This window comes from Candoia aspera, chromosome 3 (genome assembly GCF_035149785.1).
Source record: "Candoia aspera isolate rCanAsp1 chromosome 3, rCanAsp1.hap2, whole genome shotgun sequence".
In the NCBI taxonomy this organism is placed as follows: domain Eukaryota; kingdom Metazoa; phylum Chordata; class Lepidosauria; order Squamata; family Boidae; genus Candoia; species Candoia aspera.
Window position 1 is genome coordinate 113,393,654 of NC_086155.1, and position 23,734 is coordinate 113,417,387.

Here is a 23,734-nt window from a genome sequence, read left to right on the forward strand (position 1 = left end):
AAAAGGATAGCTTGGTGGGATCCCCATCAAATTTGATAGAAAAGTCCTTCACCGCCCCTCCTGCTGGAGCGGAACTGGTGGCAGGTTGAGTGGTGGGACCCCAGGTCACGGTAGTGGTTCCTCTTCAGGGCGGAGATTCATCCTGGAGTCGTCTGCGGCCCCTCTCCGCCGGTGGTTCGGGGGGGAGGATGGGTGATGGTTGCATGAAGCTAGGACTTCCATCATATCTCACCTGGCCGCCCATCGCCGAAGACAGGTTTTTTAGCAGATACTCCACCGATTCCATTTTCACCTCCACTACTCTCAGCCTCTCAGGGGTTTGAGATTTCTCCCTCTGTCGCACGCCAGGCTGCCTCCCCGTTGCTACCGTGGTAGATTCCACCTCTGGGGTCAGCGGGAAACGGTGCTTCCACGATGCCTGGGACGTCCCTGGCTGGGGCTCTCCCATCGTATCCCTGGTGATCAGCTCTGCGGGTGATCCACGTGGTGCCGGTTGCTCTGGCTCTCCCCCATCGCTAGATCCCCCCAGCTCAGGGCTGGAACTCGACTCCTTCGGGTAATATGAAAGTTCAGGTGGGGGGGGGGCTCGGCTCTCTACTCCAAATTGTCGACTCGGGTAATGGGTTAGCCGGCTCCTCAAGCTCCCTGGACGCTAGTTTCGACTCTGCCATCGCTAACTGCTTCCCTCACAAGAATTGATCTTGGTAGGAGCTAGCGGTGTACTTTGGAGATTCTCAGCTTTATGTAATGGTTGCCTATCCCAAAATACTCTCAGACTCACAAGCAAGAGCTTAATAAAATCTGGTTTATTTAAGAATAGTATGCAAGTACAAAGAAAGCTGAGAATGGGAAAAGCACGCCAAATGCAAACTAAAAAACCCTCGGTACAAACGAGATCCCTCCCCCCTGTAGAATCTTCCCAGGCTCACAATCCCAGGTGCTCCCAATGGCTTCTGATGGTCCGCAGGAAAAGTCCTTGAGCCGAGCACATAACCCAAACACATTCCATTGAAACAAACATAGATACAGAGCTTTGCACAAGGTCTCCCAGCAGCCCTCTCCCAACAGCAATGCGCGTCAGCACCATGGCATGTGAAACGTTACGATGTACAGTGCACATTGAAACAGTGAACATGACACCATTTACCTCTCAACAATCTTCCTACAACTGGGTGATATTTGCAAGAACAGCTGGATCCAGAGATAGCCTCTTGTGTAGGAATTGCTCAACAGCCTTTTTAATACTGCAGGCAACACCTCCTCTCAGGGAGAGATTTAATTCAGCTAATCACATTTCCTCCTCCAGCCCCAAGAAGGATCCAGAGATCAAGCCCACAGGTGGCACAGGTCATACTTTCCACCTCTATAGGGTTGGAGGTCCTAATTACAATGAATGCCCCAAAAGGCCAGATGGATTCTAAGGGGGCCTGGAAGGATTTGTGATTGGTTCTACCCATTATTATACTGCTGCCTTGGTTGAAACCTAGAAGAGGGAACTCACTAAGTTGATTGTCCCAGGGAACTAAACTTGTCTGATTAGGTTGGATCAATTTTTATGTATGACATTCAAGTATATGACAAGCCACTGGATGTTGTACATTGTACTGTTGGTCTTTGCCCAACATAGTTTGAAACTTTTAGTCAAGAGGTTGTAAGAGATGCCTTAACCAACATTATAAATGCCTCTTGGAGAAGTAGGAGGTATATACTTTCTTTCTGGTTAAAGTAGACAATCACTCAAACTTATCTTAAGGGATTTTTCAGAAATGAGCAATTATAGGTAATCTCCAACTTCCTATGATTGGATAAAGTGATCCTGAGAGTGGTAATTTCCCTTTTAGAGGTAATCCTAGAGAAAGCAAATGGACCCATTTCAAAATGGCATTGGAGCAGATTATGGGATTCAGACTACTTTGGTCAGACTGGTAGATGATTTTTATCTGGAGTTCAACATTCATTCATTCACTAAATGTATATGCTGCCCAACTCGCAGTGACTCTGGGGTACCCCTTTTCTTGACCTCTTAGTGGCATTTAGTATCACTAATCATGCTATTCTTCTGGATTGCTGGGAGATTTGTGTATGGGACACATTACTTTCCAGGGGCGTTCTCTTTTTCCCTTTCAAGGCATAGCCAGACTGCCAAGTTGTCCTGTCACAAGTATTGACAACCACTGTCACCTCTGGTTTCCAAACCACTCAAATGCACAATCCATTATCTACAGCCCATCCTAAATAATGACATCATTCTTTCACAGGCTTTGATGGCTGGCCTGTATTTGCTTACAGACAGCTGCCTAGTCTAATATAGCTACTAATGAGCAGCATTAACAGACAACGACACAATGATATAGGCACAGGGACTGTGGTAAATTCACTGTAATTAATTCAGGTGCCAACATCTGAACTGGCAACATCATTACAAATCCTAATCATACCACCAACATTAGGAAATACACATTTGCTCTTCTTTCAACAGAATATATTTAATAATCTCTTAGTGAGCCAAATCATACTTCATACTGAACAATGGGCCAGCCCCTATACAAAAGAATAGGTGGGCATAAATCTGCCATCTGAAATGGTAATATCCAAAACAGAGTCTTTCTCCCACTATCCTATCTATTCTCTCTTCTCTCCCCACATCCAGCAATAATTGTGAGTTCATAGAAATTCCCTCTCTTGAAACCCCATTTCATATAGCTGATGAAGTGGACTGTGATCCATGAAAACCTATGCAGTAGTAAGTTAGCTTTTAAGGTATCTTTGTTGGTTTTGCCAAAAATTCACATGGCTGAACCCTTGAAACTAAACAATTCACCTGATGAAGATGTTTCTTGGACAAAGGTATTTTCAAACCCTATTTGTAACATTCAGTTTTTACAATTTTATATCAACTTTATCCTAAAATAATTGCTGTCAAGTATCCATAAATTGATGAAAACATAATTGAGTAAAATGAATGAAATAAACATAAAACCATAGAATGTAAAGGCTTGAAGTTGGAGATAATCTGGTATCTACCTATTGCCCAGTGCAGGATTCTACCACCACAGCACTCCTAATCCATACAGAAATGTACTACTACTATTACTACCACTAACATCCACTCCATTGCCATTCCAGCAACATTTCTGTACTTGTCATATTATAGCAAATGCAATGGGTTTCCCAATGTTGTTGGCTCCTATTTTGGAGAAGCAGAGAGTGAGTGAGAGGACATCCATCCACGCTACTACCAATAGCCCCAAATTTAGGGCAGACATTGTTACTCAATGGGATCAAAATTCTCCAGTTCTGAAGTTTTTATTTGTATTTATGTATTTTTTTTAAATTTATATGGCTGCCCATCTCAAAATACATAACTCTGGGCAGCTAACAATACCTTAAAACAGAATAAAAGGAATATAACAAAATATACAGGTAGTTCTTGCTTAACAATTGCCCTGTTTAGCGACTGTTCAAAGTTACAACAGCACTGAAAAAGTAACTTTATGACCAGTTCTTGCACCATTAAAGCACCTCCGTGGTCTCATGTTTGAGATTCAGGCGCTTCACAATTGACGGGTATTTACGACCATTGCAGCATTCCACAGGCATGTGAGCTTCACAGCCGGCTTCCAACAAGCAGAGTCAACGGAGGTGCTGGCAGTAAAATCGCAAGTAGCGGTCATGTGATGTCTCACTTAACGACTGCAGGTGATACGATTAATGACCACAGCAGAAGTGAGGATGTAAGTCTGTCATGGTGATGTGATGTCTTGCTTAATGACCATGTCACTTAGTGATTGACTTGCCAGTCCCAATTGTGGTTGTTAAGTGAGGACTAGCTGTAAATAACACAAATAGCACCCAGGAAAGAACCAACCAATCACAAACTTTAATATGACTGTACAGTGGGCTTCCCCACACCATCATAGCCCCAAATTCAACAACAAATTCAAGGCTTCAAGGCTTCACCAAGTTTTAGTGGATGTGGATGTTTATATTGCTCAAGCTCAAAACAGCCATCTGCAGACCCATGCTGTTGCCAAACCTTATTTTTAAAAAATCCTGTTAGCCAATATTTAATATCCTTCAAACATCAGCCTGAAGACCACCTGGAAATTGCAGCTGGTGTAAAATGTGACCTGATACTTCCACATAACCACTGTACTGCAGCAGCTGCAATGGTTACCAGTCTGTTTCCAATTGCAACTCAAAGTGCTGGTAATAATCTATACAGTCCACCCATCCGCCTATCTCCCCCCCCACAATCTCTGCCCTTTTGGCCACCCTGCCCTCTGCCATCCTTGCCTCCCCTCGCTGTCCCCAGCTGACTTTGACCATCTTCCTCCCACTGCTGACAAGATGGGCCCAGCCAAGGCAGCTTCTGGCCCTTCATGAGGCAGCTACTATCTGCGCAAGGCCTCCATGCGGCCCCGTGTGGCCAGCAGCTGCCTCACGAAGGGCCAAGCCAGACATGCCTTGTCAGCAGTGGGAGGAAGAAGATAGCAAAGATTAGCTGGGAGTGGCAGGGGGCAGCGGAGTGGCAGAGTTCAGAATGGCAGGGGTGCAGGGCAGTGGGGGTAGCAGGAGCAGCGGAGTGCAGGGTGGCAAAAAGGGAAGAGATGGGGGGAGACAGGCGGGTTGGGGGAATTAAAGTGGAGGCAGTGCAGCAGGGCAGGAGAAGCGTGAGGTCCTTGCCTAACGACAGTACAGTCCTGACCTAATGACCATAACCGGGACTACCAGAAGTGCCATCACTAAGCAATGCAGTCATGTGATATTTCACCTAACAACCACTTTGCTTAGCAACAGAAATTCTGGTCTCAGGGTTAAGTGAGGACTACCTGTACATACTTAAGGCCAGCATGGAGGATGTAAGCTGGACTAAAAAAATGATGGGTTTAATTTTTTTTAATCATAGAGGAAAGGGTTGCAGTCAGCAACTATATTTCCTCTATTCCACATTAAAGAACAGAAGTCAGAAATAGCCTGAAGTGCTAGAATTTTTTACTGCTAGAGGGAGAATCCTCCCAGCAAGAATAGAATGCTTTAGGGGCAGGAAGGCAGGATATAAATCAAAGAAATCATCATCATCATCATCTCTGTCAGAACAGCATCATGAATTTGAATTCTTAAGTTACTCAATATTTTCATCATTGATAGATTCATACAGTGGTTGTTTCCTTCTCCTCACCCCTGAAACAAATTTCTTACCAAACAAAATTCTAACAGGCTGAAGAACTTTGTGTTTGGAGAAGCATGTATGCAGTAGAGAGCCAGTCTTGTGTTGTGGTTAAGGCACCAGCCTAGAAACAGGGAGACTGTGAGTTCTACTCCCAACTTAGGCCCAAAGCCAGCTGGGTGACCTTGGGCCAGTCACTCTCTCAGCCCTAGGAAGGAGGCAATGGCAAACCACTTCCAAAATCTTGCCAAGAAAACTGCAGGGACTTGTCCAGGTAGTAGCCAGGAGTCAACACTGACTCGAAGGCACCAAAAAAAAAAAAGTATGCCATAAATGAGTATGGTCAATTTCCTACCAAAAAAGGAGTTGGAAAAATCAATGCAGTTTTATTAAAATCCTAATCTCCCTCCCATCAATAAATCACTGTCCCGTCACTAGAAAATGCATTTTCTGTACATACGTATTTACCACAGACACACACAGCATACTGAGTGACTTAATATGATAATTGAATCAGACAAATTAAAGAAGACAAAGTTTGTTTTGACTTACCTGCCCGAGTGAAGCTGGGATTAGTTCCTTCCTATTGTACTCTTCTTCATTGTCTGTAAACCCGGGAATATTGGGGCTGAAAACCATCAAGTCGTTCTTTGCACTAGCCTCCCTGGTAGTAGCTGTCAAGATGTGGCTGTGACGATTTGAATATGACCAGCTACCCACTTCACTGGCACAAACCAATGTAGCTGTACCAGGACCATATATTGCTCTCCCGTTGGGAAGAGACTGACATTGCAGGGCCATGCATAATACAGTCACCAACAGGAATAAGCTAGACACTAAACAGATGGCAATGATTAAGTAGATGTTGGAATTGTCTGCCAAAGGCCCTGGGTTCATTCCCAGCCCAAGATGTTGGGTATCCATGTGAACAGCTTGAAGATTAACTCTCAGTGACACACTGAATGTTGCTGTGGCAGACAGCACTGGTTGGCCATGATCTTTCACCAGCACTAGTAGATTCTGACTGCTACTGCCTTCTCGTTCATCTAAGTTACGTGTGGTACTGATCTCACCATTATATAGCCCAATTTGCCATAGGCTGTTTGTTGCTTCAAGCAGTTCATAGCACAGCCATGCATTGTAGCCTGCATCAGCATCAACAGCATGGATCTTGCCCACCACGTGGCCAGCGGCCAATGGATATTCTAGTAAAACAGGAACCTCTTCTGATCCAGACACTGCAGGTGCATTGTCATTCTCATCCATCACAAATACTTGCACTGTCACATTTGCACATAAAGAGGGCAGTCCAGAATCTTTGGCTCTCACCTGGAACTCCAGAAGTTTCACTTCCTCATAGTCCAAGGGCAGTAACACATAGAGCTTTCCACTCTCTGAATGTATGGAGATGTAGCTGGACAGTGATCTGTGTGTCTCATCTATCCAATAGCTGACCTGCGCATTTTCAGCCATGTCTGGGTCTGAGGCAGATATCGTGAAAATGTGAGCACCAGGTGGATTGTTCTCCTTCATGAAGGCAATATAGCTATGCTGTGTGAATATAGGTGCATTGTCATTTATGTCACTGATGGGCACAATCAGGTTGCTGGTGGTTGAAAGCAATGGATCCCCTTGATCTTGGGCCACCACTACTATCCTATATTCAGATATCTGTTCCCGATCCAGGGGCTCAGTCAGCACCAGTGAATAATAATTCTTAAAACTAGATGAAAGTTTGAATGGAAGGTCAGAAGGCCACAAGGAGCAGCTTACTTGTCCATTGCTACCAGAGTCTCTATCAGAAATACTGAGCAGGGCCACCACTGTCCCTAGTGGGGAGCCCTCTGACATTGGTACTGATAGGCATGAGATTGACACTTCTGGTGCATTATCATTTACATCAAATACCTCAATCAGAACTTTACAGTGTCCTTTCATTGGAGGGGAGCCTTTATCTATTGCCTCTATTCCAATTTCTCCTACTTTAATGCTTTCAAAATCAAGCTCCCCATTTAATCTTATTTGTCCATTGCTGGGATCTAAATTAATCAATGCACCTAAATGGTGTGGATTAACGTTTCTAATTACATATGTAAGGTCTTTGTTAATCCCTTCATCAAGATCAGTTGCACTGAGACTGATAATTAGTGTTCCCTTTTTTGCATTTTCAAAAAGTTTTATTTTATACACAGTTTGATTAAAAACTGGTGCATTGTCATTTGCATCTAGCACATTGATCACCAACAGAGCAGTTCCAGTTTGCTCTGGTTTGCCTGCATCAGTAGCTGTGAGCAATAAATTATATACATGGGTTAACTCTCTATCAAGAGGTTTTCTTAGCACAAGGACTAAAGACTCACCGTGTTCCTCATTGTTTAGAACATCCAAGGTGAAATGTCCATTTGGGCTGATTTTATAGCTGAGCTGGGAGTTGGAACCTATATCATCATCAAAGGCTCCTTCTAATAAGAACGATGAATCTGGAAGCCTAGATTCAGAAACACTCAGGTTTTGCTCAGCTGCTGTGAATATAGGAGCATTATCATTGATATCTTCAATCTCCACCTCCACATGGAAAACCCTCAGAGGTTTATGCAGGATCACTTCTAGGTGAATGGTGCATACAGCAGTCTTGGCACACAGTTCTTCTCGGTCTATTCGGGAATTAACAAATAAAATTCCCTTCTGCATATCTACCTTTAAGTAGTTTCCACGGCCTTGAAACTTCATCTGAAACATCCGGGGCATAAGCTCCTCCACCTCCAGTCTCAGGTCCTGGGCTAGCTGGCCCACAAAAGTACCGGGCTGGGATTCTTCTGGTACAGAGTAACGCAGCTGCCCTCTCCCCATTTTCCAGGCTTCATGCAGCAGGAACAGCTGTAGTAACCAACTGTTCTTCAAGGGCCTTTGGTGTAAAATCACCATAGTCACAGTGAGTTTTATTCTTAAAAAAGCCCCAGACCTTTCTCCAGTCTTAGCATTCAGTGGCTATACTCAAACATCCCTTCCAACACCTTCACAATCTGCTCTTTGTATTGTGCTGCTGGGAAGAGCTTTGTCTGGAAAGAATGTTGTAATTTTAAGTCGGTAGCGACATCTTGTGGTAGTCAGTATAAATGCGATGCTGATTTTTATTTGTGAATCTCCGTTCTGTAATTGTTAGTTTGAAAGGAATATGCTGCTACTACTTTCTAATATTTTTCTTTCCAATCCAGCTAGTGATATGGGAGAAATAATTTTTAAAAACTTTGAATAATTGTAGCTCAAGGAAAGATTAGGCAGAATTCATGTTGCCTTCTCTTAGCCAGATGGGCTGAAATTAGCTACATGTATTATTATTCACATAAAACTAAATTATTCACACAATGTCAAAAAAACAACAACCCTGAGCAATAGGGTAAATTAATTGGTGGATAAATGCTATAGCACTGTAGAATGATGCTTTTCAGTTGAAGCCCTGTAGATTTGATTATTCAGAATATCTTATTGCCATAATATCATAAAAAACAGAAAAGACATCATAACACTTACCTGTGAGGTGACATTATAAACATTTCATTTGATATTCATATCTGATGTTTTCTTGCATCTTTACTATTGAGTCAAACACTGGTGTATTCTAATATTTAAAAATCTACTTCTGTCTTAATTTGCATTATTTTGTCTCAATTCCTTACTGCCTTCTGCAAAAAGAACTGATGGGATTTAGAGGAAAATATGTTTTTCCACACATAGAAACAGCCAAATTTGTTTTTGTTTTTTAAAAATTAGCATTCTAGGGATATAGATCAATAGTATGCCAGTCACTTCCTAAAACACCTTGTCTACTCTTACATTAATGTCTATTATTTCTTTAGAATTTTGATCTGCTAAAGCTGACTGTTGCTTTTAAATCAAGAACTGAAGTTGATTTGAAAACATGCATTCTGAATCTGTATATTTATTTATTCAATTAATATAGTCACCCATCTCAAATATGTCACTCTGGGCAGCTCACAAAGTTAAAACATACACACACGCACATACACAATACAAAAATAACCAAAATCATACAGTAAAAAATATTAAAATACATTGAAAACAATAAAAAATATTAAAAACATAAAAAACATAATCTGTGAAGTACAATCCAATTTACTAACAATATAGTCATTTAGCAGGCTCTACACCACCGCTATCAGATCCCCAGACAAGATGGCAAAGCCCAGTCTTCAGGCCCTTCCTGAAGGCCAGGAGGGTAGGTGCCAATGTAAGTTCTGGGGGAATGATATTCCAAAGGGCAGGTGCCACAACAGAAAAGACTCTCTTCCTGGGTCCTGTCAAATGACATTCCTTAGTAGATGGGACCCATAACATGCCTCTCTTGCTGGTTGTGATGGGATGGGTAGATGTAACCAGGGAGAGGTGGTCACTCAAATATCCTGATTCCATGCCATGTAGGGCTTTATAGCTCATTATCAGCACCTTGAATTGCACTTGGAAGCACACTGGTAGCCAATGTGGAGCATATTCAGGAATTTATCTCAATTGTCTTTATTTTGTATGTCATATTGCCATAATAATTGCCAAGTATGCCTAATTGAAATGTTTGTCTAGCCTTATTGTTGGAAGGTCCACTTCTTCAGCAAACTCAGTATAATTGTATTTGCTGTCAATACAATCATACTGTACTTCCTTGTCATTTGGGGTCTCTGTGCTTGGCAATGCTCCCTTTTTGAATGAATTCCTGCTTCTCAGTTGATCTATTCTCACTGGGTTCCTTCCTCTTCTTTAGCGACTTTGTTTTATCCAACTTTCTGTCACTTTCCTTTCCTACAGCTTAACTTCCTCTCTTCCTTTTTCAGGAATAATAAAAGATATTGCAATCTTTTAGTTTGATTTTACAGACAATCATTTGATTTATCAAGTCAGTTGATTGAGTCATCCATCCTCATTCAGTAATTTATTGTATTACTACATTAGCTTTAGTTTGTGTGCATTTTAATAATTATAAATATACTGTTTAGGGTGTCTCCGTTTTCTGTCTTTTGTTCTTATAACAAGTGTTCTCCCCATCCCACACTGGCCCTACAGGTAAGTATGGGTGTTATGTGTCTTATATCTAGTGCCTATCAGTGTAATTTACAGTGCCTGGAGAAGAGGTAGAGGTGATAGAAGAAAAATCAGATCAGGGTCATGACATGAGAAAGAGTTACACTTCCTTGGCCCTAATATTGGTGCAGATACTGGGTGAAATATTCTGGGAAAAGCAAGGAAGAGGGTGGTACTCTTGCCATCACTAATCCAACAGTAGTGACAGCCTTCAAGGTTGTCCAAAACCATGAGTACTAATACTACCTTTCTTGTAAGGTTACAGTAACAGAATCTTGTGAATCTGAAAGCACTCCCCCCTTCCCCCACCTTTGCTTTCCAGAGAACTAGGGAGGGTCCCTTCTGAGACGCTATCTTCACCCCCATCTCTCCTTTGGACTCAGATTTCTCTTATCAGACTGTTGTCTAGGTTGCAGCTCTTCCCCTTGTCTCCCAGGGTTATTCTCACAAGTAGCTCCTGAGGAAGGGCAAGGTAGCCTCATGCTAGAGGAGAAGGTTGTTATGAGAAAGGAGATGTTTAGCATTTATCATGTGCACTACCAGGATCCTCCATGAGAGGATTTTTCTGTAGCAAATGACCTTAGAACACAGTCCTTAGATTTGGTGGAGCAACTGGTTTTCCTAAATTGGTTTCCCTGGTCTCTGAGCATGACTTGGCTCATTGCACCCTACCCAGGATCTAAGATTTGGGCAGGTTATAAATATTGTAAAATAAAATGGTGGACCATACAGGAAGAATAAGTATTGTAGGAATTGCGTATTTCACAAAGCAAAGGCTGGCTGACAGTTTAGGTCCAAAGGGAAATTGAAAGCTTTACTTTCCTCTATGCAGTATTTCTCAAGAAGAACCATGCGTGACTTGGGAAATTTCACAACCTAAGTAGGCTCCAGCCCAAAGTAAGCATGCCAGCCACAAAGTAGGAAATCCACTTGTAAACTGGCTCATAAAGCTGTAAATCAGGCTTCAGCCTTTTGAATTGGTTGGAAGGGGCAGGCAATAGCAGTTTGATGGAATACCCACACTGCACCATTAAACTACGCTTATCCTATGCTGGTTGGACTCTAAGAAGGTGTAAGGAAATTCTATCAAGATTGGGACACTTTGGGAGCAACTTGCTAGTTCAGAGTACCAACTACCCTAACCTTCCAATGGACAATTCCTCTGCTGCTGTGCCCTCCCAAATTTCTGGGCCAAGAAAGCAGTTGGCAATCTTCTTTCTTTCTATGAGAGGGATTTACTGGACACAAATTCTTTTATATACAAAGTTAAATTTACATACAAAATTTAAAGCACCACAAAGCACCAAATGCACTTTCACTGCACTGCACTCTTTATATCTTAAGTGACTGGAATAATTATGAAACACTGTCCTGGTAAACTTATTTAAAAACAAAAACAAAACAAAAGTTCTCCCCCTCATCCTCATCTGAAGACATGTCCAGCAGGACCATAATACAGACAAAAAGCTCAGGAAAAAAAAGTAGCAATTAAAAAAAATCTGATAGGTTTCAAGCCAGTGTCCCTCTGCATATCAGGCAAGTGTTATAACCACTGTGCTATTGGAACATCATTGATAACAGTAGCTGTGCAAAGATCAGAGAGCTACAGGATCCCTGTGTGCCTAGCCAGTCACTGATTTGGAGCATTTTAAATTGATTTGAGGTGTGCCTGCCTTTGCACAGTAACCAGTAACCAGTCAAAGTCCAGTCGCCTAGAAGAAAGTAAACTACAGCAGGCAAGTGGAACACTAACACTTGAGCTGAAACACAGTCTGGAAAACATGACTTTTAATGCAGAGCAGGAGAACACAATGGAGGTCTCATTTGTGGTGGGCTGGGGGTGAATAGAGGACTCTATTTCTCCTCTCCAGGAATAGTTGATCACCCTTACTTGCAGTGGAATAACTTGTTAGTGAAGATAAGTCTATGGTTGGAGAGTCAAAACTCTAACTATCATTACAAGTCCTATGACCAATTTTCAAGGGGGAGTCAATTGCCAATCCAGTCCACAGGTCAAGAGTTGATCTAGCTTCAAAATAAGTAGTTTTGATCTAGCTTCAAAATAAGTAATTTTCCTAAGATACGATCTAATCTCTGGCTTAAACAGCCAAATCTCCTGAAACTAAGCAGCCTTGATTTATTGGATTCAGAGTCTACAAACTTCAGCTGCCACAAATGCCTTCCTCTGCAAGCCACCATTCCATTTTTTTCTATTTTATGGCTTTCCATATATTGCTGCTAGTGCTTCTGAGCACTGTGGGGCCTTGCCTTCAGTTCCAGGCCAGAACCATCTATTTCAAAGAAAGTAGTATCTGCTTTTATTTTGTCACTAGTACTGGAGCATGGTTCCTAGGTTTCTGAATTGACAGCTTCCTTGGCTTCCTCAAGGAAGATGGCATGTCCTGATGCTCCCTGCATTAGCCTGGAAAAGAAGCCTAGCTGTACATTCAGTAACTAAGGTCTGGTTATCTCAGTAAAAGAATAGTGAAACAATAACATGGCATCACAAATCTTTTTGCACTGCAGCCAACACTCTCCCTGGATCTCTAGAGAGTTGGAGCAGTGAACTAGATTGCATAAGGTAGGGACTGACCAAACCGACATAGAATGGTTGTGTCATGTTCACCGTTCCAATGTTGCCAGTACATCGTAACATTTCGCATGTCATTTGGCTGATGCGTGTTTCATCTGGGAGGGGAGGAGGATTCCATCTCGTGGGATTGTTATATGTTAGTAGCTGGATTGGAATGTGTTTGGGTTATCTCGTGTGTTCGAGGTTCCTTTCCCAGGACATCAGCAGAAACGGTTACCAGCACCTGGGGGGTGGGGGGGGAGTTTGCAACGGCAGGGCGAGGGGAGGGAGTACGTTTGAGCCGAGGGTTTTTAGTTTGTATTTTGCGCGCTTTTGCTCATTCTCAGCTTTCTCTGTATTTGCATACTATTCTTTAATAAATCAGATATCATTAAGTTCCTGCTTGTGAGTCTGAGTCTATTAGGGTAGGCAATCCTTACAGGTTGCTTCCCAAGATTTGGAAATTATACTGGACTTTGCTTGTTGCAGTCTAAAGGCTTGTATTTGCCTTTCCTGCAGTCCTATCACACTGCTGGTTCATGTTCAGTTACAATCAGCTACTATTCCAAAATCTTTTTCACAGGTATCATTACCAAAGCAAATATCTCATATCCTCTACCTGTATTTGATTTTTGTTGCTGAAAGAAAAATCTTGCACTTGTCTATGCTAAATCTCATTCTATTACTTTCAGTCCATTTCTCCAACCTATTCAGATAGTTTGGAACAGTAATTCTGTTTCCTATGTATTAGCAATACCACCTAATTTTTATGATCTGCAAATTTGATAAGCATTACCTTGGTCTCTTTATCCACATCATTAAGGAAAATACTAAAAAGTTAAGGACTAGGGACTAATCCTTGTGGTACTCCACCTGAATCTTTTCTCCAATTTCAGGAGGATTCACTGGTGATCACTTTTTCAGTACTATTTACAGTATATATATATCCAGGGCATTCATCCCACAAGTAACTAGCCATTCCACATGATTCTGTTTATTACTGCTGTGAGTTTTATTAAAATTTGACTTTTGAAGTTTTGACTACACTGTTTTAGTGACTCTTAAAAATCAGTAATTCCAGCATGACATGGCCATTTCCTCTGTGATTCTGGTATTTCCACTTCCTCAACAAAGTCTTCCCTATTGATTAGTATCAAGTGAAGGATAGCTGATGCTTTTATGACTCCCTCCACTGTCTGAAAGAGAAATCTGTCAGCAAGACAAGTCAGGAATTTTCTGGAAGGACCATACTTGGCAGATTTCATCTCCCAAAGTGAGTTGGGGTAATTCAAGTCTCCTATCACTGCAACCTCATCCCTCTTTGAAAGATTTTCAGTTTGCTTTTGGAAGGGATTGTTCATTTTTTTCTTAGTTGGGTGAATGATAGTAAACACCAACAAGGACCCTTGGAGCAGAGAGGTGAGAAGCTGACCAGTATATAAGCGAAAGCAAATACTGGATTTTCCAAAGAGTATAGAGAACCTGGTGACGTTTCTTCTCCCCAGTCCTCCCTTGAGTATTCAGAGACGTGGTTTGAAAACAAAAGCAGACACTTTGGAGCCTCAGCAGTCCAAACTAAGAATTCAAAATAGTAGTTAAAATAAAATGCCTTACCATGGATAGGAACAGTGTTGGCAGTGGCAGTTTGAGGCTTCTATTTCTGCTCTCCCATAAACCGTCTCAACAGGCCCTCCAGCTTCACCTCTGTGTAGGTAGCACCTTACTTATGTAGTCTCCAGCTTCCTTTACTCCCTCCTGACTTTCCAACTTGAGGAACCAACTTTACTCTCTACCCAGACAAAAAGTTAATGCAAGGCCAGGCAGCATAGAAGGAGATGAGGCAGTTTGCTTGTACAGCCTGATAAGAATAGTCCAGCAGCAGGTTTCTGTCTATAGTTTCCTTTTTGCCAACCACTGGCATCTGCCATCTTTCTCATCCTTCTTTTCCAACCCCCGCCACCTTTCTCATTCATCAGAGTAGTCTTTATGTTCAGCAGGCACTGAGTCAGCAAACACTCATTCCTTGTTGATGTTGCTTACTCACAAGTTTTCTTGTGGAGTTTTCTCTTCACCACAACCCCTTTTCAACAACAACTCACACTTTCTGCAGTGTGCAAGTCTTCCTTTGGGATCCTTGTTTCAGGTTTTCATTTCCATCTCTACAGGATTCAGTTCAAAGGCCGAATCAAACTCCCCATACTTTGGCCAAACCGATTTTTACATTGTGAGATGTAACCCATTTCATGCCAGTCTATCATTTAGGTAACTCAGACTATGTTCCTGGAGCAAAATCTCTCCTACTGACCCCATGTGCCTAGCCAGTCACTGATTTGGAGTATTTGTTTTGCCCTTTCCAATCCTCTTCCATAACTGGAAGTATAAATAAAAATACCACCTGAGCTCCCAGGGCCTTGAGCTCCCTCCCAACATTTCAATGTATGTGGTGATACATTGCACAGTTCTATCTGTGCTTTACTGTATTATTTATCTCACAACTATTAGAAGAAAGGGATAACTGTCAGTGGACTTGGAAGTTATTTGTCATGTCCTTGATCCTTGCTTCTATCAGACAGCATCCTTCATAGGCTGACGGGCCTAGTCTATTTCCCATAGTAGAAAGTCACCAACTACCATGATTCTTCTCTTTGTTTTATTCTGGAGTACAACTGCACCCTCTCTGCCTTTTAGAAATCCACCATCCTGTCTCTCATTCTGTGGTTCTCTTTCTTCCTCTGAAGGCTCCCAGGCTATTTCATCTGCAAGGGCCTAAAAACTGTATCCAACTTCCAATAGAACAGAATATATTCCATATCTCTCGTTTCTGATTGTTAAACTCATTCACTGAGCCTTGCTATATTTGACCATTTTCCTTATGGAGAGTTGCGCCCATTGTCAGGTTCTGTTGTAGAGGCTCCTACCTTTGAACTGATAAATCCTCATCTTTTCTCATCAGATGGAGTAGATGCATTCCCTGCTCCAATCCTTTGATATTTGCTTCAAGGGCTTGCACTTGCTACAAATATAGGCCAAGTTGATCTCAGGGAGGCAGACAAACATGATACAAGTACTGCAGATCTCCATTGCAGGTTCCTGTCTACAGCTTAATTTTTGCTTCTTAGGGAACTACCAATAGAAAGCCTTTTTTTTTCTTGTTCCTTTTCAAAGATTCCAGGTTCATCAAATGCAAACTCATGAGTAAGAGGGAAAACCTCTTAGGGACTCCTTTTAAATTTCCCTGCTAAAATCCTCTGGCAAAGTACTATTAGCTCACGCTGCTCATTTGCACAGTCTAATAAAAGGAATCAATCCTTTATTGCAAAGAAAAAACTTCCAGTTTCTTTTACTTGTCCTTGCTTAATTTTTGGGTTTGCATCCTAGCATGAATGTGATCCTCAGCCCAGAAAAACATATACTGCTCTTAACTGTTTTTGAAATGATGACCCAAAAGAATTGACAATACAGGACAAACAAAGGTATAGCCAACCGCTTAGAGCTAAGAGGGTTGTATCCAGATGGGGAATAGGAATCCTTGCTATTCCTATTCCTTCCCTTTTCTTTATTTCTAACGGTAACAGCACAATGGTTTGACCTAAACTAGGAGCACACATGCACAGACATGATTACACCACTCTAGTCATGCATTTCGGGATGCAATGAACCATAAGCAGACTGTAACTATTAAAAACAAAATTGCCTTGCCATTATTATACATCATTCCAAATGTATCCTTTTCAATAACTATTTTATATAATTGAGTGGACCTATGGAAAGACCGACAGGAAGCTCTGGCGTGGGCTGGTCCATGAAGTCACGAAGAGTTGGAAGCGACTAAACGAATAAACAAATGGAAAGCTACAAAGAACCAACACTGGATGGAACCAGCAGAGGAGCTGGCACCTGGGTCTGGCGAAAGTTGGGAAGTATAGAAATCATTGAACAGACTGTGCACGGGCATAACAAGATCCAGAGATACTCTGAACAAATGGGACTATCTGGTGGCCTCTGCCCTATGTGACTGTGGAGACATGCAGACAACAATACATATATACACTTGTCCTTTGTGCCCTGATCAATGCACATTTGAGGACCTCATGACAGCATGACAGAATGCAATTAATGTTGCCAGTTTCTGGGCAAGATCTGTTTAACTTTTATATATTTTAACTTTTATATTTTATATTTTAAATTCTATGTTTTACAGTATGCCTTATTTTAATTGTGATGCTTCTGACATGAATAAATAAATAATATAATTGATTTGATGCAGTTTAATAATAACATTATGAAAACTTTAATCGCAGTGGATTCAACATTCCTACATTGATGCTTGAAAATATATTTTCTTGGATTAATCTCTTCTAGCAAGAATATGTTTAAAGAATATATGATATACTCATATATCATTTAGTTCAAAGCCCAATGAATCTTAATAACACATCTCCAAATGATGTCAATAAATTAATTTTAATAGCATGCTTCACATATTAGTACGCATGGCTATATAAAACTTGATCTTCTACACTGTAGCTCACATTCAGTTAGTAATCTGGATTATCTACTTATAAGAAGATTGTGTATTGCATGATGTTAAGTTTTGAAGGTATTAATAGTTTAAAATACAACATTTATGATAAAGGGCTTACATTTATTTCTGAAGTAAATCAGCACATCATGCTGTCATGCTGACAGAGCTGCTTGGATCCAGACTTCATTCACCCTAGTCAGTGCTAGAAAGTCTACCAAGAAGGCAAGAGATGATTTTGACAATCTTTCCTTTTCTCTGTAGAGACTGAAACTCCCTGGAATTCAAATCAGAACGGTTGGGGACATGACCCAAAGACTAGAAGCTAAGAGGAGGATCAGCAAGTTGCTTCCCTCTCCTTTCATTGGTGGGATCCCTCCCCTAGATCAAAAGTTTCCATGAATTGAAGATCTTCCATTTGTAATAGATTCAATTATCCATAAAAATAAAATATGTTCAGTAACTGAAAATTAAGAAGTCAGTCTCTAATGTTCTGTTGCAGTTTGGCTTAGTCCCGTGTGATCAAGTAATGTGACTCAGACCCAGAAAGACACCAGGCTGAACAAATAGGAGGAGACTTAATTCTAAATACCAGGGTAAAAATTCAGTGATGTAGTATCACTTACTCTTAAGGGGAAAGGTTTTCATGGAAAGTGAATCTGTCCAGTATCTTCCTATATGGGCTGGCTCTCATTTTATAAAGGAGGACAACTGGTAAGGCCCAGGGACCTGAGAGAAATAGTGCATTTTCCCCATTTCTCAGCTCCTCTACACACAATTCATCCCTCTACTCACTCCTTTTTTTATAATAACTTTATTAAATATTCAGACAAAGAGATAACATCTAACAGAAACTAATACAGAGAAGTGCAGAAACAGAAGAAAAAGAAGAAAACAGAAATAGAAAAAGGAGTAACTCCCAACTCCTTTTACAACAGATATAAGTAATACTTGTATTAAACTCTTACTCTAAGGTTACAACATAACATCCATTATTTTCTATTGTCAGCTAATACTATTAATCAACAAATCTGTATATCATAATTTCCTTCTTTTCTTTTTCATGCAAAAAGTCCAAAAGGGGCTTTCAATTCACCATAAATAAGTCAATGTCTTTTCTCTAATCAAAGCTGTCAATTTTGCCATCTCAGCCAACTCCATCAACTTTACCCTCCATTCTTCATTGTAGGTAATATCCAGTCATCCCTCTACTCACTCCTTGATGACCACAGACATGTTTCTAATTTGCCTATATTTCTCACTTAAATTATATTCACCATCCATCATTAATATAACAGTATCATCTACATTTATTTATCAGCTTTTTAGTCTATAGAATATCAACTATTTCAGGGGATACCCTAACAGTTCTTATAATCCTTTCAGGACAAAAACCCTACATTGCTGGTTAAGCTTGCATCCCCATCACCTTCAAAGAAATATCTGATGGCATCACTTTAATAAACTTCTTCATTTGCCAGTAAGAAGGTAAAGCACAAAAATGATCACTGTCTTACCAACATTCTGTTTAAAGACCTACTGAAGGGTCTTTAGTAGAATTCTAAAGACTAAAGAGTAAATAGGTTTCAAATCAAGGAACACAAGTCAAAATAGAGTAACTGTCTGAAGGATTATGATACCAACTAGCATAACTCTTTGTATGTTTTAATATATATATACACACATACACATACACATACACACACATATACATACATACATACTGTGTGTGTGTGTGTATATGCAGTATATTTTAAAATTTTTGATAATATTTTTATTTTAATAATTATTTTTATCTTTTTATAATTATTTTTAATCTATTCACTATTTTATTCATTGTTGTACACCACCCAGTCGCTTTATGTGAAATAGGTGGTTATATAAATATGATTCATAAATTAAAAATATAAATAAATAAACAAACAAACAAACTCACCTGTCCAGAGTAATTTGGAACTTGCTCCCTCAAAATTCCCACTTCCACAACATCCATATAGGCAGGAATGTTGGAACTGAAAATCATGATTTTCATGAAAGTCACTCTTGATACCAGCCTCTGCTCTCACACCTGCCAGGATGTGGCTGTGGAGATTGGAATAAGACCAGCTGCCCAATTCACTGGGACAGACCAGGGTGGCCATCCCAGGGCCATACAGCATGGTTTCCTTTGCCTTGCAGTGGCATCGCAGGGCCAGCAGGAACAGGCTGGAAACAGAGCAGATGGCAATGATCAGATAGACACTGATCGAGTCCACCAGGGGCATGAAGCTCTCCCCTGACCTGGGGAGGTGAATATCTGTTTTGATGGCCTGGGCATTTGTCACCAGTGACACACTCAGGGTGGCTGTAGTTGAGAATTGAGGCTTCCCATGATCCTTCACAAGAACCAGCACACTCTGGATTTTGCTTCCTTCTGACTCATCCAAAGAATATTTGGCACTCACCTCACCACTAAACTGGCCCACGGACCATGGCCCACTACTTTCTTCAACCAGCTCATAGCTTAGCCATGCATTGTATCCAGAGTCTGCATCCAAGGCATGGATCTTGCCTACTATATACCCAGGCATCACAGGGACCACGAGAAGAATCAGGTTCTCTTCTGATGATCGTGACACAGCAGGTACATTGTCATTCTCATCCATCACAAAGACTTGAACCGTCACATTGCCACGTAAGAAAGGTAGTCCAGCATCCTTGGCTCTCACCTGGAACTCCAGCAGTTTCAACTCCTCATAGTCCAAAGGTTGCAAAGCATAGAGCTTTCCACTCTCTGAATGTACAGAGATGTAGCTGGACAACGGCCAGAGCTTCTCATCTATCCAATAGGTGATCAGGGCATTCTCAGCTACGTCTGGGTCTGAGGCAGATACTGTGAAGATGTGAGCACCAGGTGGATTGTTCTCCTTCACAAAGACTGTGTAGGAGGGCTGTGGGAAAGCAGGTGATCATTTACATCACTGATTGAAGGTATTAGAATTCTGGAGGCAGACGGTGATGGAGTCCCTTGATCTTGGGCAGTGATTTCTAGACTGTACTCAGCAATATGTTCCCGATCCAGGTGCTCATCTAGCACCAACGAATAGAAATTTTTGCCAGTTGGCACTAGCTTGTAAGGGATCCCAGGTAGCCACAAGAACTGCTCACTTGTCCATTGGCACCAGTCTCTCTGTCCAAAACAGTAATCAAAGCTATCACTATCCCCAGTGGTGAGTCCTCTGGAACAGGTATCAACAAAGACATTAGTGTAATTTCTGGAGGATTGTCATTGAGATCCAAAATCTCGATCAAAACTTTGCAGTATCCTGATAATGGAGGATTTCCATTATCTTTTGCCTCAATTTGTATTTCATAGAAATTTCTTTCTTCAAAATTCAAATGCCCTTTCACATAAATCTCACCTGTTGGATGATCAAGGATGAACTTTACTTTTCCACTTGTAGGAGAAAAAGTACTTGAGTTCTATGTAATTTCTTTATTTTTCCCCTCATCTATATCTGTTGCATTTACCTTAGATACTAACTCATTCTCTGAGTTTTCTAAAAACTGGGCTTTATAAACCAACTGGGTAAATACAGGAGGGTTATCATTTGCATCTAGCACTTTGACCACTAACTGGACCATGCCAGTGAGTTGAGGGATACCTCCATCAGTGGCTATGAGAAATAAGTGATGGGCAGCACATTCTTCTCTATCAAGAGGTTTATTTAAAACAAGAAATAAATGTTCATAAGTTTCAGTTACATCTAGACTGAACTGCAGGTTAGGGCTAAGTTTGTAGCTAAGCAGAGAGTTTGCAGCAGTGTCAGCATCAGCATCAGCTCTAGGGCAGAGCTTTCCAAACTTTTCATGTTGGTGACACACTAACACACTGCAGGTGCGGCCGTGTCACTGGAAGTCACGCGGAATCAGCTGTTTTGACCCGATTATGCATGCTGCGCGTGCACAGTACCTGTATGATCCCTCGACTGCTCAACACACCTACACACTGCAGCCAACACACTAACGTGTTGCGACACACAGTTTGGAAAGCTCTGCTCTAGGGGAAAACGTGAATCACGAACATTAAACTCTGCAGTAGGAAACTGAGTCTCTATAACAGGGAAAACTGGGGCATTTTCACTTATGTCTGTAACCTCCACTTCTATGTGAAAAATCCTTAATGGTTTCTCCACGAGGGCATCCAGGTGAACAGTGCACACAGCACTCTTGTCACAGAGTTTCCCCCTGTCAATCTGAGAATTCACAAATAAAATCCCATTCTTCTCATTTACCTGGAAGTATTCCCCTTGTTCCTTGGGAACCGATCGAAACATCCGAGAGACGAGTTCATCCAGCTCTAGCCCCAGATCCCAGGCCGTGTGGCCCACAAAAGTGCCCGCTGGGATCCTCCTGCACCAAGTAATAGAGCTGGCTGCTTCCCATTCCCCAAGTGCTGTGGAGGAGGGCCCGCTGCAGCAGCGATGCCTTCCTAAAATCTGCTTTCCACACCAGCATGGCAAAGCTGGAGACACGTTTTTGTTCTTTTCTAAAATTAAAAAAATAAAAAATCCCTTTCTTGCAGGATTCAGGAGCAGAGCCCAGGTCCACTTCTGAACTGGTGGTGCTGGAATCTCTTCTGGTGGTTTTGCAGCTGAGAACTGGTGTCTTCAGTGATTCTGGGAGTAGGAGTTTCAGCCTTACTTGAATATTCAGCTCGACAACAGTGACCCCTTGTGACTGCCTTTTGAAATTCTTCCATGGTTTTAATACAATTATTATAACAATTTTATAATTCTTATAAATGTAAACTTTTCATATAATAAGGTTATGATAATATTATACAATACATTTCATTTTATACACCTTTCTTTTTCGTTTATACTAATTTGTCCACCTCATTATCTTAGATTAATCCAGCAGTTTGACACTTGCTTAATCTGTCTGTTTTCTCTTTTTAATAGATTACAATTTTTTGATGTTTGCAAAAGGTTATTGGGAAATCCTACAGAAAATTTAACACGTTTCAGATTAATGAAATTATGGGATACAACTGAGATGTGGAACAGTGTAGTCTCATGGTATCGCAAAGAAATACTACTGAAATGATCAGGATAGAATGCAGTACCATGTGCTTTTTATGACCTCTTAGATCAATTTCTGTTTATTGGATGCAATAGTATTTATGAGTCATATTTATTAATCTAATTTGAGACATACTGAAAAAGAGACAAACAAAGATTTACAGGGGCAAATTTCTTCATTAGATCTCCAAGTAATTGATTTTTTTTCCAGAAGAACCTTGAACATGACAACAACAGTTCCAATCAGCTGAAAGCAATTCATGTCTATCTCCAAGGATCTCCACTTAATGATAACAGGTTCACATGTTCTGGTCAGAATAATGCCAACTTGTAGCAGTATAAGAAAACTTTTGGAAATCTTGCACAGGAAGGATGAGAATTCTCAGATGCTTTGTGTTCTGGTTGGAGGTTACTCCTTTCTGTACAGGGAAATATGATTTAGTTCTTTTCTTGTTGGAGCTGTTACATTCCTACTGCACTTCTGCATAATATATAGATATAAAAATGCTTCTGAATTATCTGTGTGACATCAAAAAAAGTCAAGCTGGAGGTTGTGGCAGCATGATTGAAACTCATCCTTTTGTATGTGCATCAATATCACACACATGAACGAAAGGAATGGGGGTTCAATTGCATTGCCATGACCACCATCTTGACTTTAATGATACCCCCTCCAAGGATGTTGCTGGAATGATTATATAATCTGAACAGTAGATGTTACTGGCAGGAGAGAGAGAGAGAAAGAGAAAGAGAAAGAGAGAGAAAGTGTGTGTTCTAACTGACCATTAAACCTTGGTGGAAGCTGTTTAATTGAAATCTACTATTATTGCAATCCAGAGAGCATTTTTTAAAAAATAAAATAAAATTTTAAAATTCTCGGTTCTTATTTCTTGGTTTCCAGATCCAAACAGAAAGAGCTCCTAGAGTTTTTACAATGTTTTTTCACCTGTGTCACTCAAGTACTGGAGAATGGAGCACGTTGAAACCTCTCTTTCCATCTCAAGTACTATAAATAATTTTTTAAAAGCCTAGGGCCATCTTTGCCTGCATTTGCTTCACATTTTTAATAAACAATTTCTTAATCTTCAAGGTGTCACAAAATGGTCCAAAGACTCTCTGGTGGGTTGCTGTTTTATCCTTGTTATAACTACCCAATACTGCTATTTTCAAAGAGACATTCCTATATGGGACCAAAGATGAGAAAAGATGCAGGCATGATCAGACACCACTGATTTATTTTGAGTGAGCTCAGATCTCATCAGAGCCAATGAAACACATCAAGTTATAAAAAAGCATGTCTGGAACTATTTTTGAGA

General features: G+C 40.9%; 1 protein-coding gene and 1 pseudogene across 1 annotated transcript in view; both read right to left on the reverse strand.

The window, feature by feature from the left end:
- The window catches only part of LOC134494667 (uncharacterized), an 84,457-nt gene extending 76,329 nt beyond the window's left edge, over nucleotides 1-8,128 (reverse strand). Inside the window, exons 1-2 of the mRNA XM_063299914.1 lie at nucleotides 5,723-8,128; nucleotides 233-382 (exon numbers count right to left, since the gene is read on the reverse strand). Of these exons, the coding sequence (XP_063155984.1) occupies nucleotides 233-382; nucleotides 5,723-8,095 (2,523 nt within the window). The 5' untranslated portion in view covers nucleotides 8,096-8,128. The remainder of the gene's footprint in view (nucleotides 1-232; nucleotides 383-5,722) is intronic.
- A 2,249-nt stretch (nucleotides 8,129-10,377) lies between these two features.
- On the reverse strand, nucleotides 10,378-21,852 carry LOC134494668 (protocadherin alpha-2-like; annotated as a pseudogene).
- Nucleotides 21,853-23,734: the final 1,882 nt, after the last annotated feature.